Raw genomic sequence first — 15738 nt, 5'->3', positions numbered from 1 at the left:
TTGTAGCAACCCACGTCTGTTGTTGGCAAGTTATAATAACAAAGTTGGAAAAACTCTTCAGAACTGTCGATCACAGCATTCTTCACCTGGCCCTTGATGTCTTCTCTCTCTCCTGGTAGGATGTTTGGTGTCTTCAGCTCAGTCAGACATTTCTCAATGGGACCAATACATACCAGGCTGAGGAAGAAAAGAAACATGACAGACTAATTAACCTTTATTTAACAAGGTAAGAGCCAGTTCTTCTTTACATTAACGACCTAGCCAGGAGGCAGACAGACATTGTGTTTTGCTAACTAATTAGCTACCAGAGGTCAGGGATATAAATTCTCTATTCAATTAAACAAATACATTTATTTAGATTATCTTTATTCTTTAATTTTCTGAATTGATGAAATGGCTCAACCACTCTGAAACTGGAAGTTGATACCTAAAAAAAGAAATTCACCTTTTAAGTTAACCACATTTTAATATCAACAAATATATTAAATCAAAACTCCCTTCTATTCCGGGATTACATTTATTATTCACATGTAGCGTGACCTCTTACCCAGCCAGGACTTGGAGGAGATGGTTGTGTTGGAGGGCAGTGAGGGTGAAATCTGGCAGGATGGCAAGCAGGTTGGTAAGCAGGCCACAGTGGGCCGCCATGAGGTCAGGAGTTACCATAACAACTGAATCCACTGTTAACGGCCCGCCCTGTCTGGAGTCTTGGGAAGTCACCGACTCGCTAGTGTCTGTGTCACTCTGGCCTGTGAGACACATCAATAGGAAACTAATAGAATCACGTTTGCCTGGGACTGGAGATGCTGTGACCACATAAACAACTTGAATTAGTGCCTTTTGTTTGTATGCCTCCCAGTCCACCCACCAGTCAGCTTGAGTCACAAAAATGGGACGGATAGACAACCCCAAATCCTAATGCTTTGGGCCACAGCGATCACCAGGACAAAAGAATGAAATCAACAGAGGAAGCTAAAATACCAGAAAACAATGCTCTACTTGTTAATCATGTAATATAAATATTTATAATGGTAAAAAAATATCTACTGTACTTTCAGCTTTCCCAGTGAGGGGTTGCCACAGCAAATCAGCCTTCTCCACTTCACCCTGTCCTTTGCATCATAGTCCCCAACACCAGCCACTCATGTACTCCCTCACTACGTCCATGTATCTTCTCCTGGGTTTACCTCTAGCCCTGTTCCATCCTCAGCATCCTTCTACAGTCACCATCTCTCCTCTGGACATCGAAGTCTGGCCTCTCTGACCTTATCTCCAAAACGTCTAACCTTCACTATCCCTCTTATTGCCTCATTTCTAATCCTATTCAACCTGGTCACTTCCAAGGAGAACCTCAGCATCTTGTAAAAAATCTATACTATTATTATTGTTATTGTAATATAAATATTTAAACAGCAATGTGCTGTTATTACACAAATACATTCTGGAGTACCTTGAGCCATCAATCTGCTGGCAGGGGAATCTTCTGCGATGTTCTGTGGTGAGGGATCCTTAGGGGTTTGTAATCCTGAACCTCTTATCTGTATTGGACAACATGATGGTGTGAGAATACTCTGAACTTAAAACAGAGGTTAATTTTGAGCCTTTAAGTGTCTGCAGGTGCTTTGCTAACCACAGTGCTGGATGTGGACAGGGAGCTGGAGGGTCTGCTGGAGTTTAGAGTAGGTGCCGATTGGATATTTCTCCAAAACCGCAGAGAACTCTCAGAATCTAGTCAAGCAGATTTTTTTTTATAATAACGCATTTAATGCTAAAATGCAACCCTTTTAGATCCACACATTCAAAGGAGGACAAAAAATTAACTTACTCTCTGAATCATCGTTCTCCAGAGAACTTGGTCCACCGTTGGTGTCATCAGGAGGTTGCAGGTGGAATGTGTGCCTGCCTTGGTAACAACTGGAGCCCGAGAGGGCTACATGCTGAAAGTACTGGCAGTGGTAAAGCAGAGCCTGGAGCGCAGGAAGTCCCACCAAAGAAATACCAGACACCTCATCGTGGACACATGGATGCTGGAAGAGCAGAGGTTTAATGACAGAACGACTTGAGTGCTTCCTTTAATATTTACTCAAGTAAACTGAACATTACAATATTCTTTTTACACATTCCATATTTAAACTGAATTCTACTTTTTAGTTCAAAATTTTAAGCTCAAATTTCAGCTCTACGCAGTGATATGTCATTTGAGTATTTTGTTGTCATACTACTGTTTTATACTAAAAGCTTGAGGTTTCTTTTTTTGGATAGAGTACAATTTGTAAATAACAACCCTTGCTTTTAAATATTTATATTTTTCACCTCTGACATACATCACCCTCCTTTTGCTGTTTTGACAAAGATTGCAACATAATTATATTGGACCCCTATAAACCCTGCAGGGCTCAACAAATGGGGAAACGATTCAATTAGGACTTGGAGGAAGAAAAGCAGAGGGGATAGAACCATTGTCTATAAAAGCACTTCAACTGGCTTGCAGAGTTGCTGACCTGCCAGTGGGAGTCCTTTGCCTCCTCTGCATTGGCAGGCATGGGCATCACCATCAAGTTCTGCAGGATAAATGCAGCCTGGATGCATAACAAAAAAAAAAAAAAAGACATGCACACTGGATCAAGTTAGACTACCGGCACATCACCAACAGTGCCATCTGCCTGAATTTGGTTGGTAATGCAGAAGTCCAGTCATATTTTGAAGTTTGACTATCACACCTCTCTGCGGACCATGCTGCTCTCCTGCTGATCCAGGAGGATGTTGAGCAGGGTTCCCCACAGACCTCCGCTGATGTTCTGACAGCTGGCACACAGAGCCTGGCAACCACTGGGCACTGAAGACAGAGCTGCACCTAAACCTAAACTGGCAATCCTCACCTGTCATGAGAGGGGAGGCACAGCTTTATGTCTATGCTCGAGGAGAGGAATACATTTATTCTAAAAATAAGTAGCGGTCCTAAGTAGCGCTTAAACTGGTGATGACAAAGACAGACTCTTCCTTGCCGAGGGAGCCTCTTAGTTTGACTTATGCGGATATTTTCTGAGAGACAGACAGAGAATATGACATGAGTAGCTAGCTGTCATGTGCTTCTTTTTTATCTGAGAGTTCCTCTACAACTCCTTCAGGCTTTACTTTGTCCCAAATTCAAGTATCTAGACATGATTTTTTTTATGGCAGATGGACCCTATGAAGTGTGAGCTGAAGAATGAAAAGTGAAAAGCCAAATATTGGTTTGTCAAGTATCACACATTATCTAGATTACATACCATGTTGGAACGCATGTTTAAATGATCAATTCAGCGAAACTGCTGTCTTACTTCTTGATCTCTGTCAACCCACAGTGGGACGAGCCAGGCCAAACCAAGGTGAGATGCACTAGCCTCCTCAGCAGCCACCTCATTCCCCAAAGACCACTGAGATATGAAGTTCTGTGGCACACAAAATTTAAATAAAACTATTTTATGATTATTATTCAAAAATATTTTATCACTTTAAACACTGGTGAAACTTGCCTTGTCCTTGTTCTTGACCAGCATCTCGTGAGAGAGGTGTAGCAAAGAGATGACAGCATTCTTGGTCACACCTTTCCCCATAAAAGACAGAGAGTTGCCTCCCCATTCCACATAGAAAGAGGAGATCACCTGTGTACAAGACACAATCTATACTGGCTATATGAAATTAAAAAGCATTACGGTCCAATAATGTGTTTAATTGTATCCCAGGTCCGTCATATGGGTTGTAGAGATGGGGGTGACTGAGTTATGTTTCCAACAGGTATTAATGTCAAGATAACATCAACCTTCATTCTACAGCTGATCTTAATTCATGACCATGAAAGCTGAATTATAACAAATCAAATAAGCAATAATAGTCATAGTTTAACTACAACAGTCTATCCCCACAGGGCTCCTCATGTGAATCACAAATATAAGCCTGCACACCTTTGTGCTGGGGTCTGCTGCAAAAGCTCTTACACACTGTGTTATGATATTTTTTATGGACTGTTGAACAACAGAACAGATGGAATGTGCAAGCTTGATTAATCTCATCAACATCTTCATAGTGTGGCATACTTAATCAATGAGAATTCTGCCTCTTACAATTCATATCCTGTAACCAAATTCTGATTCATTTTAATTAATTCCTAAGAAAGTAGTGTGTTTTAATTTCTATTTCTGCAGGCAGTCTCATTACTGATGAGATGTGCAGAAGGCTTCTGCATGTTCATGCAGCATGGGAGAAAATACACACACATTGCACATGCATAGAATCACACACACCTCTAGTAGCCCACTGAGGTACTTGGAGCAGAGCAGATTGGATTCCAGGTTAGAGCAGTGGGAGCTCCAGCCAGGGTGGGCAGTTAGGCTGACCATGCCCTGAAGTGTCCTCTCCAGGCTGGGAAGGCCATAGAAGCGTGGGGCGTCAGACACCCGCAGGCTCTGAAGCAAAGAGACTGCCAGCTGGCTCTTGAAGGGGCCTGCTAATGCCAGACATAGCCTGGACAGACAGGAAAGGGCAAAGAGAGAAGGAGTGACAAACATGCAGATGGGAGGGAAGGGAAAATATAGAAAATAATGACAAAAAGAACAAAATATTAAAATGAGAATTACCATAGTCATTCTGTATGAAAAGGCTATGGTGTTTCATTTATTTTAAATTCATTGTCATGCTCTGAATGATGAAGGCGTCGCAAGCTATCATCCCAAATGTACCAAAATAAACACTTCATCTATATTAGAAGAACACGTCATTATTTTTTGCCCTCCGGATAATATATATATATCCATTTTTAATCCCACAGGTGGGCAGAATAGCATTACCGGTACATTAGAGCACACTTACCTTTGTTATAAACTAACAGAGTGATAATTGAGAGCTCATTCATGAAATTTTTCATTAATAGTTCATTAGAAACAAGAGGAGACTTGGTGAGCGAACACCTCCACCTTAAGCTAATGAATCCATCTACCGGTAATCAGAATCAGAGGTTGAGTAGGGTGGGTGATGCCACACTAGGATTCATTACAAAAAATAGTCCTGGACCAATACCATCTTCTGGATAATGCTCAAAATATAATATCCTGTTCCCCAACCCAACACCCGCCTTTGCACAATTTCTCAATGAAATCCATTCAAAAGATTTTCAGCAGCGGCAGTCATATAACTACTTCTAGCCCTTGTTGCTGGACTTAAACATCATGGAATATGAAAAGGAGAAGGCCAGTCCTTCAAATTATAAAGAAACAACACAATTCTGGACCCTTCCAATTCATATTAAATGTACAATAAATGACATGAAAACAGAGGACTGTGCCTGACGCCTGCATTGTAAGAGTGAAATCATCCAACCTGTCAGTGTTGTGCGTCAGTCTGAGGAGTAAGAGGTTGAAAAAGCTTGTGAGTTCTCGTTGCAGTCTCTGGTTGATGCTGTTCTTCAGTTCGTCCGGTTCTGCTGAGCTCTGAGTTGAGGTCTGGGTTTCTATACCAAGTAGCAAATTCAGTAGGGACTCGGTCTCCTACGGGATGGAGAGATGAAAGGAGACCACACATTGTTGTTATCTGATTTTATAAAATCACTTTGGATTTATCACATTTGGAGGTGAAGACTCTTTCAACTTGTATCTATATTTTCCTTTCTTTTATAATATTTCTGTTAAAAGTTAAAAGCACAACCCTCATATTTAGTAATTCAACTAAAGCTCTCCTGCTGACATATCTGCATTCATATACGTAATTTGACTAATGGAGAGAATTTTTATGAGAGCCTGACAGGTGAATTTGAACATCCAGCATGTAGAATTTCTTCTTGAGCAGTGCATACACAGCAGATACTTAACTGAAAAGTGAAGACAGTGACAGATGTTCCTGAAACAGCTCAGTAATTACAGAAAAGTCAAGAGCAAAGCGGCGTTTTTCACCCCTATTGGCCATTCAATCTGAGTCTACTTTAGCTGCCAGGGGGGAGGGCTTATTGTTTTCACACATTAATCAGAAAACCAAGGTGAGAGTAATTAAAACCAAAAAGTAGCTCTCTTCAGTAAAACAGGGTGGATATTCTTCTGCTCAGGCAAAAATCTGCCAATATTTGAGTTGAGAAATGGATCATCTCTGCTGCAGTCTGAGGTGGTGACGTTTCCATCGTGAGAGACTAATATGTTTGGGTTTACTGACGGCGCGTGATTTATTTATAGGTTAATAATCATCCGTGTCTGGGAAGAGAGAGTCTAACCAGACTGCAACCCGACGGAGATGTGCACACTCATATTTTAAAAGCACACGCGCACACAACAAAGGCAAGCTAAAGTACAGTAGTATAGCAACTCATGCACGCCACAAACACTGCAATTTAAACTCATTTACCGTAGGTTCAAAAATCAACTACCCCTTTTTTTTGGCTGCATATTCAGAAAGTGTAAATTATTTGTACCTGGTTTAGCAGCAAGTTGAGTATCCACTGCAGATCTTCGTCCTCTGGTTCAGATAGAGACGGTTTGAAGTAGGAATTTAAAAATGCAACAATGCCCACAAGCAACCGTTCATCCTCCATAGAGGCTGGACGCACCTGAAGAAACCTGCAGGAAGGAAGAAGCAGAGACTGAGCTTGAGTGACAGAATGTGGTTGAGATACTTGGGAACTGTTTAATACTAAAAATGACTATGGTTGGGCACAAAAATCTGTACAATTAATAATATATCATCCACATTACACTTATGCAATCTAGGACAGATTCACATTAAATCAATTGGTGCACAAATTTCAGGACCACATTTTTTATCATCCTTCTTGAAGTAAGAAAGTAAGACCAAAAGGTAAAGCCATACTGTGATCATTGAGTGAGGTAGAAATAATGTTTTGCTCTTCATAGCAGCAGTCAAAATAATGGATTACTGCAGAGAGATGGTCCTAAAACGATATATTTTTTGGTTTTGTTAAATCAGAATCCTTAACAATACATATTCACCAACACAGTTAGAAGCATGTGAAGCTGCCATGTATGAATGTTTAACTGAATTTGCATGACCTGTACCTCGTCACTGCTGCCTGCCAATTAATGGCGTGAAGGATGACTTTGCAACTGTAGGTGGGGATGTGAGGGAGAGCCAGTCTTTCAATCAATAAATAGAGGCTGAGCCTGGAGAGGCCAGAGGTCACAGAATGGTGTCCTCCTGCCATAACAATAGCCTGGATGGAGTCTTGCAATGCGAAGGGAAGGTGAACTGTTTTCAGCAAGACAACCTGTGCCTCTGAGAGTTTCAGATCAGGATGAAATCTATGAGAAAAACAATTTATATACTTAAAAACAATACAATGGATATTAGATTAGATGACTGCTGGTGAGATGGCATGCATGCTGCATATGTAGCATCTTATGTGTATGTAGTATTAACATATTTGAATACCAGTCTAAATGAATGAGGGATTCATGCATAGAGACATCTCATGAGAATCATTTACAAATGAATTAACCAGAAACAGACATCATAAAAACAAAAGCAGCACTTGAGAAAACTGTCATAACGACATCATAACAATATAAGATGGAGCCTTTTAATGAGACACAACAAAATCATTATCGCTTAAGGATTCTGATGTCAATTTTCATTGACTAATCCATCTAAATAAGAATTCTTCTGAAAATCAAAGTAGTGTGTAAAATGCTGATACATTGATCGATCTATGGTACGCTCTAAATGTCTTTCCTGTAATCAAGCTGTTTAAAACCGTGTGAGAGACATTCTCATCTGTTTGAATTAAGTCATTAAAAGGAAATGAAGACAAATGAAACACAAGATGCTTGGCCTCTGAAATTACATCTTCACTGAAATCCTAAACCAGAGAAAACATTTATAAGAATGAGGTGCAGCATTAGGGAAAACAAACAAAATATTCACAGGTATAATTTATTAATTAAGAGGATCATAGCCAGCCCTTCTGATGTACTGCGTTTTGACAATACATTTTGCGTTATACGGAATATCGGTAGAGCAACTGTAATTTGCTTCAGAGAGGCCAAACTGGCAGCATGTCGCCATTTTTGTGGTTAATCTTACAAATGCAAAATAGAAATAAAAAAATAAATACCGTAAGTTTGCTTGTAAAATTACTGTACTGTACTAACAGGCCGTGTTAGACTGAGTATTGAGTATTCCTGACCTGAGATAACGTTAAGCCTGAAGTAGGATTCCTGTCGCCAGTTATGATCTTTATCTTTACTACTAACTTGATGAAAATCTTATCTTGGACTCTTATCCATCTAAAATTAAGAACTAAGCTTCTGTAATGTAACACAGGTTAGTTTTAAATTAAATTCCACAATTATCTAAAAACAAAAATGCTAAAAAAATCAGTGCAAATAGTTACTTCATTTCCTCCGGCCGTGAAAGACAACTTATGTTCTAATTAAAGAAACCCTGGACCCAGATCATTTTCAGACACAATTTTAAACAGACTCTAGCAATAATGCACTAAAATGACGAAAACCTCCTATTTGTATAACAATAAAAAAAACAATGAGGTTCATACTCAGCAGCATCTGCAGAGATGGCCGGCAACTCAAGGAGATTTTCCATCCCAGAATGCCATGCAGTGTTCCAGGCAACTTGCAGGGCTTGGCGGGCTGGTGCCAGAGTCATGAGGTCTGAGGAAGAGGGTAGGACACTGTAGTTTGGGCTGACAGCGTGATGAGTCACTGACTGGAATGGGATGTTGTATCTGAAGGAAAAATTAAGGAATATTTTTATTGCAGTGTTATTGATGGGAGTCGAGGAACTGTTGAAGACACGATTGACCTTAGCAGATCAGTTTACCTGCGTACTACTGACAGAGGAAGAGAAAACGGTGAAAGACTCACACCTGTATTGGGTTTGTCTGACCTGTTATGACACAGAAAAGAGACAGGTAGGTACAATTTTGAATGGGTGTTCATTTATTTTAGAAACACAGGATGCTCAAAGACAGGAATAATAAACTCACCACATTTCAACGCTGGCAATCTCATCAAACAGCAGCAAAGTCATCAGGACGGCATCTTCGCTTCCATTACTGCTGCTGTCCTTCAACATCAAGGATGCTATAATAAAAACACAAGACACACAATTGAAATAAAAATCACACTCCCACCTGTATCACTCAACCTGATGAATACATAGACATAATTTTAAAATCAAAATTTCATTAGCAACAAACACCAAACTGAGCCGTGAACCCCCAATACAATTTTCATCAGGTTTGAATAAAATGTGATTCATAATCTGAAATTTGACATCTGAGGTACCTATAAATTAATAAAACCTATATTTTTTAATGTGGTAAATTAGGCTACTATAACAATATATACAGAGGTAGACAGGTAATAATAGTCAAGATGCAATAAGTCAAATAAAATCAAAAATATTTACAAGCAAAGTACGTACTAAAAAATGTGCCGGTATTGAGCTGAACTCCATAGCAACAAGTTGCATCATGCTATTAAGGTCGTTTCTACATTGGGACAACATGGTTAAAAGCTATGCATCAATGGATGGCTTGTGATTTATTTATTTTTTAGTGAACATGCCCTCCACCTACACAGCACAATGCCTATGGCTGTTTCTTAATGAGTTTTCTTGTGAACGTACCTCTGAGCAGCAAGAGGAGCAGGAGGCTGTGTTGTGCCAGGCTGTGCCTCAGAGATGGATCTGCATACACCAGCTTCCTCAGGATACACACACAGGGCTCCAGCAGGCAATCTAAGCTCTGGGGAGAACAGCAACATACACACTTGGTGTTTAATTACAGCAAAAACACAAACAAAGACACATAATCTCTTTCTTTCTCCTCCTGCTTGTGTGTCTGTCATGTAAGAAAAAATAAAAATATATATATATTTTTTTAATTGTCTCTTCACATAAGTGGAACCCAATGCTGTGATTGTACAGGTCACAGGCAATGCAGGGTTGGCAAAAACAAATCCTGCATAGTATATCAATCTTCTATCTACACAATTGTAAAGTGCCATGGGTAATTCTTCATGGATGTTTTCTTTTGCATCCATGTATCTAGACATGCTGAATGATCGTCAGATTGTAATAACTGGAGGCAGAAGTCTCTGCTGACCAGCGCCTGTCTGAGACTATTAACACAGGCCATGTCATCTCTCTATCATGCATGCATGCATCAGTGGGTTTCCACCACATTTGCTCCAGACATGCGCTTACATGACCACAAACAGGATAAGGAGGATATGTACACAAACTAGAGGACACTATTCAGCAGATGCAAGATGCAGGCATACATGGAATTAATCATATTGTAAAAGTCATTTCATTTTTACCTTGTTGCCGTTTACACTCTCCTTTATGGAAGAAATGACTTTGTCAGTTATTCCCAGACTTTTCAGCACAGGGTGCATTGTTGTGTCTATGTGAAAGCAAGAACAATTCAATATAGTGAAAATTAACATTTGCCTAATCTTAAACTATTTGGTTTCTGAGCTTGTCTGAAACATACAGAAGCGGGAAGGTGCAGACTCTGTAGAGGCTCAGTTCAAACTGTACTTTTCAGAGAGAATGCTCTTCTTTCTCAAGCCATTTTTCTCATATGCATACATTTGTTTTTTAATCGCAAACTATGTTTAAGGCCTTAAAAATGTAACACTTTAATTTCATTCACAAATCAACTATTAGAGGAATTGTTGTAAACTTTACTGTACTTCCACAAGTGCTTGTGGAGAACAATGAAAACTGGTGTTTTGTAGGCAAACAGAGCAGTTAAAATAGAAAAGAATACAAAAGCAAGTAGTCAGTGTGTTAGATATTACAATGTGCATCTCCATGAGCATTCAGAAACGCAAGGACTAAGCATACAAACTGAAAATCAGATCTAATGGGTGGAATTATCAGACTGCTGAACCAATAATCTGTAGGGAAATGTTAAGAAATACTTCAGTAGTTTTATAATAGCGTCATACTTTGACAGTTTCTCCATCAACAAGCTTAAAGACAACAAACCTTGCAGCAGTACAGCCAGCTGCTCTGCTGCCGATCTTCTCATGGAGATGTCAACAGCGTCGGAAGACAGGATATCAAACAGCTTCTCCACTGACTCCACCTAGTCACAATTAGACACAAATCACTTGCCGGTTTAAGTGCAGCAACCTGCGTTGTTCATTCTGTTTATGCACATGTATACCTTAAAAACTGATTTTTTGCTGGTGTCCAGTGTGATGTCTATAGGGTTTCTGTGGCAGAAGAGACTAGGAAGTGAGGAGATCACTGGTTGATCCAGGTCTGGTCTGGCCGTCTTGGCATTATCATCGCTTCTTAAGTGGGACAGGATTTGCTCTGCTGCTGCTTTTCTTACGCTGTTAAATGAACACAACTTATAACAGATTTAAATGAACAATTTAATTGAACATTATATGAAACATCTCTATTCGGATGATAAGTCAAGCCCTCTGTCTGGATGAGAATAGGAATGTTAAATAAGTTACTGGGCCTTTATTTTTTTTATTTTAAATAACATCCAAAAGGTTATTGGCTAGCACGGAAAACAAATCAATTGGCTGTTTTTAATTTGCTTTAATTTAATTTTAATTTTAATTTTCACCTGGTATTAATTTCCAGCTCTATCAATATTCATAGACTGAGCCTGGATAGCATTTATACAGACCTCACAGAGCATTTAGAAGCCTTGATGAGCAGGACATCAACTGATAGCAACAGACAGTTGTAATAAATCAGTCACTTCACATATTGTAGAGCAGAATATTTTAGACTTTCAACCTGACACCTAACATCAACCAATTGTAAGCGAAAAATATATATACAGTATACAGTATATCCCACCACAGACATACAGAGAAATGCACCCGAACGAACCATAAACACAAGCAAGAAAAAAAAATAAAACATCCAGAGGCCAGACTCACTTGGGTTGTTTGGTGAATAGGAGGCGGAGTGCTGCTTTAAACTTGACTGTTCTTGGAAACACATCGTCTCTTGTCACATCTGACATGTCACTTATCAGCAGGATGCAGTTTCCCAGTGACTCCTCAGTGCCGGCATAACCCTGCCACAAACAAATAAAGATGTGATTCTCTGCCTGCTTTTCCAGACAATGAAGCGAGCAATGGGGAATTCTGGCAAAGCAGCAAATGTAAATAAAATATGCATGACTTTGATTACGCGTGGTTTCATTTCATCTCTTGCTGACATGGCGGGTCGATCTTTGAATGGCTTCTTTGGATAAAATCACACTTGACAGCCTAGTCAAAATCTCATGTATATTCATGAACAATTTCCTGGCTTTGTTTTGTGAAACTGAACAATTAATAAATGCTGTTTTTCCTCAAAAGGGAAATGATATAGCACAGAGTATGCAAATGAGGGAATAACTCTTTTTTTCACCTCGCTTATTTTGTAGTCCAATAGTACTAAAATTGTTTGATTTGTGGACCACTTCTCCCTGTTCCTAAATACAGTATAATGTAACAAGTCCCAAACAAGCACAAATTACAACACTACCTGTAATATGGGCATGACCGGGTAAAGTGCCTCGTTGAATCTCTCCCAGGTTGACGCCGTCATCATCAATCTACCCTTGAGCAGGAATAGCAGAATATCCTTGGCGGCAACATTCACCTATAGATCACATGTAAATTGCTGAGTTTATGTTGATACTGTTGACAACATCTACAAGCACGCACTGTAAGTGACAGATTTTAAAATGTGTAAATTACTATACAGTACATGACACTGGTGAATAATAACTTGCAATGACCCACAAATAAATAAATGCAATGCACAGCTATTCCTGTACCTTTACTTTTAGGGGTACCTGCATTAATTACATTAACTCTTTCCAACCTGGCCCTAAGAGGTGAGAATCTGAAGTCTGAAAGAGCTCCAATTTCAAAGCAGGAAGCCCATAAACTTGCTAACCTTCTCTACAGAATCCTGTAGTCCAAAAGCACTTATTTCATAGAGCACTCTGTGGTGGAGAAGGAAATTGACTCCATTGGAAGCCGCTGCTTCCTGTCGTGAGACATTCTGGATGCCAAGGAAGTCCTAGGAGTGAATGTGATCACACGAGTATATCAGACATTATTCCCAGATTCTCACGAGATTCATGTAGGTAAATGTAGACACGTATTGTGGATTATATTTAAATGAATAGGAAGACGGCTTTCAAATGTCAGGTGGGTTTTTAGTGGCACACAGTCAAAGATCCATGATTTGCCCATCTTCTTATTTACACATGTGTGCGCCAAAAAAATCATGTTATGACTTTTGTAGACATACTTCCAGCCATGAACCTGCACACTGTCATATAAACATCAAGTATCAATAGATGGCTTGCTCTGACCTTGACCAAATGTAAAGCGCATTCATAAGTTTCCATCTTGACAGGCGGTAAGGGATGGGACAGCAGCTTGAGGAGAAGTTTTTGGCTCTCTGCTTGGAGGAACGGACTGGGTTGATCAAACCTCCACCTGTGACGGACACCGAAAGAGATTTATGTCAGCATTTAAAAATACTTAATATGTTCATGTACAGTATTGGAACTCATTAAATGTTTACTGTACAGGTAGGAGCAGATAAGAACATATTCTTTGATGATGGGTAAGTGCTGATGAAACACGAGTCCAACTATGGCTTGGTCCGCCAGCTCTAGCAACTCCGACCAATTCTTTTCTCCCTTAATAAAGAAATAAACAAGTAAATGAGCACAAAAATGCAGTGATTAATGGGTTCAAATAATTGACTTTTACTGTTTTGTTGTATAAAATGTAGGCTGCAAATCTATAAAGGATTGCTGCACTATCTGTAGTCTGCAGAGCTCCTATTTGCAATAATTATGAGACAATTACCTCAGCATGTACTTCCTTGAGGAAGTTGCAAGTAGATTCCATCAAGAGGGCAGCACGGGTCACCCTCCTGTAGAGATCATGGTTATCTGAGTTCACCTGCTCCAAATAGGCCACTGCTGTCTCTTGCATGCTGGGTAATAAACCTCCCAATGATGTGTCCAAGCAAAGGTGGAAAATAGCTGCTCCTGTGTTTTCTGGGATATAATTACTTGCCTGTGTGAAGTTAAAAAGTCTTAATTTTCTATTTTAATAATTACAATTAATTACAACTCATCAGGAAATCAACATGATTTGATCACACAAGTAAAAAACAAACCTTCTCAGGAGGGAGGACGGTCTGTAGAAATTTAATAGTGAACACTGCAGTGCCTGTGTAAGCCATTCTGTAATGAACCAGAGAGCTGTGAGGAATGTCTTTTAAATAGCTGGCATGGTAGCACAGGATATCTCCCAGTAGTTCCATGCAGGCTTGCAGGTTCTCCCTCTAAAATACACACAGACAGAATTGTAGCCAACAGCACACAAGCACAGTATCAAGTGTGTATGTTGACATACACATGCACAGACACAAAATGGTGCACAGCCGCTGGCTGAATGCCAAGAGAAAAATTGTTATTTCCAGGGGTGAGGAATTGAATGTAATCTGATTTCACAGTTATTTTGGGTTGAGATGCAGATCCACCCAATCTCTGTATGAATAAATTGGAACAATCTATTCTCAGCCACTTTGTTCTGGAAGTAGAAATTGAACAATTGAAGATATCCACCAGCAGGGGGCAATAGATGCCCTGTACATTGGCGTGGCGGGCATGTACAGATCAACCCCAATTCCCACAGGAAAATCCTAGAGGTCTGGCACACAAAGCTGCTCTCCACATAAAGATGACAAAACAGTTCTCAGGCTACAAGGCTTTGGGTATGTATTAAACAGCAGAGGGCCAGAGGGGCCGGCACTTGACAAGTGGACATGTCCCCCTGCAGGGAAACGTGTCAGGATAACAACACATTGGTTTAACACAACCTATTGTGTGGACTTAATACACATAATAAATGAAGACTAACCAAGTAGTCCTGTGCTTGGATAAACCCAGGGGTACAGGCGAGGTGTGCGTGTATGTTTGAGAGGCTCCTTGTAACCAGCAGAAAGCCTTCATTACCTTATATAATTAATTCAGCTCAACAACATGCTTTCAGTTCTCCTTGACAGTCGAGCACCGTATGCCAGTGTATCTGTGGCAAACTGTCTGGTGGCCAACCCAGGTCCCATTATTCAATGAAGCACATCCATTCACCTATATGAGAGACTATCATGAGTTGTGTTTTGACTTGCCAGTTCCATCCCCACCAGGCTCCTATCGTCCCAGACCAGCTCACTAACACTGCCTCGCAGCAGCGGGACGGTGTCGCAAAGCAGCTGCAGAACACAATGGAACATGTGCAATCCCTCTGCGAAAGAAGACAAAAACAGAACAAGCGGAATTAAAACGATGGAATAATCAGTGTAGTGATATAGGCAAGAGCAAAAAAAAGAGAATTAAATACAATTAAGAGAATTTGAAATCTATCTTCTCCTATCTTGATTTAATTAACAGACAACAATGACACCAACCTGTCTTAAGCAGCGGTATGGCATGTTCCATGGTGGCAACAGTGAACTGGGCTAATGTGAGCTGCTGCAACTGCAACTCAAGAACATTCTCTACACCCATGTCTGGAAGTGCCACATGGGTCACTTCTGCAGGCGATGGAGGAATTTGGCTGGTGGCCTGGACCGCTGCTCCAGCTCTCTGTGAGCTACCACTGAATGAAATACAAAGAATGAATGAATAAAACTGCAAAGTCAGGATATAAACGTGGATAACTTAAGTACAACAAATAAAAG

General features: G+C 40.1%; 1 protein-coding gene across 1 annotated transcript in view; it reads right to left on the bottom strand.

Annotated features, from left to right (window-relative positions):
• Positions 1 to 15738, bottom strand: part of LOC137913805 (rotatin-like) — a 29023-nt gene that overhangs the window by 8922 nt on the left and 4363 nt on the right. The window contains exons 9-37 of the mRNA XM_068757440.1: positions 15466 to 15656; positions 15187 to 15302; positions 14173 to 14340; positions 13857 to 14069; positions 13572 to 13684; positions 13352 to 13478; positions 12928 to 13053; positions 12511 to 12627; positions 11916 to 12055; positions 11177 to 11348; positions 10996 to 11095; positions 10320 to 10405; positions 9625 to 9742; positions 8981 to 9077; positions 8815 to 8880; positions 8531 to 8719; positions 7035 to 7277; positions 6434 to 6578; positions 5356 to 5522; positions 4284 to 4503; positions 3516 to 3644; positions 3321 to 3431; positions 2721 to 2879; positions 2502 to 2579; positions 1826 to 2027; positions 1631 to 1728; positions 1451 to 1538; positions 548 to 749; positions 87 to 177 (exon numbers count right to left, since the gene is read on the bottom strand). Of these exons, the coding sequence (XP_068613541.1) occupies positions 87 to 177; positions 548 to 749; positions 1451 to 1538; positions 1631 to 1728; positions 1826 to 2027; positions 2502 to 2579; positions 2721 to 2879; positions 3321 to 3431; positions 3516 to 3644; positions 4284 to 4503; positions 5356 to 5522; positions 6434 to 6578; positions 7035 to 7277; positions 8531 to 8719; positions 8815 to 8880; positions 8981 to 9077; positions 9625 to 9742; positions 10320 to 10405; positions 10996 to 11095; positions 11177 to 11348; positions 11916 to 12055; positions 12511 to 12627; positions 12928 to 13053; positions 13352 to 13478; positions 13572 to 13684; positions 13857 to 14069; positions 14173 to 14340; positions 15187 to 15302; positions 15466 to 15656 (4072 nt within the window). The remainder of the gene's footprint in view (positions 1 to 86; positions 178 to 547; positions 750 to 1450; positions 1539 to 1630; positions 1729 to 1825; positions 2028 to 2501; positions 2580 to 2720; positions 2880 to 3320; positions 3432 to 3515; positions 3645 to 4283; positions 4504 to 5355; positions 5523 to 6433; positions 6579 to 7034; positions 7278 to 8530; positions 8720 to 8814; positions 8881 to 8980; positions 9078 to 9624; positions 9743 to 10319; positions 10406 to 10995; positions 11096 to 11176; positions 11349 to 11915; positions 12056 to 12510; positions 12628 to 12927; positions 13054 to 13351; positions 13479 to 13571; positions 13685 to 13856; positions 14070 to 14172; positions 14341 to 15186; positions 15303 to 15465; positions 15657 to 15738) is intronic.

This window comes from Brachionichthys hirsutus, unplaced genomic scaffold (assembly GCF_040956055.1).
Source record: "Brachionichthys hirsutus isolate HB-005 unplaced genomic scaffold, CSIRO-AGI_Bhir_v1 contig_440, whole genome shotgun sequence".
In the NCBI taxonomy this organism is placed as follows: domain Eukaryota; kingdom Metazoa; phylum Chordata; class Actinopteri; order Lophiiformes; family Brachionichthyidae; genus Brachionichthys; species Brachionichthys hirsutus.
The sequence above is the reverse complement of the archived record's forward strand: the minus strand, read 5'-3'. Positions and strand labels throughout refer to the sequence as shown.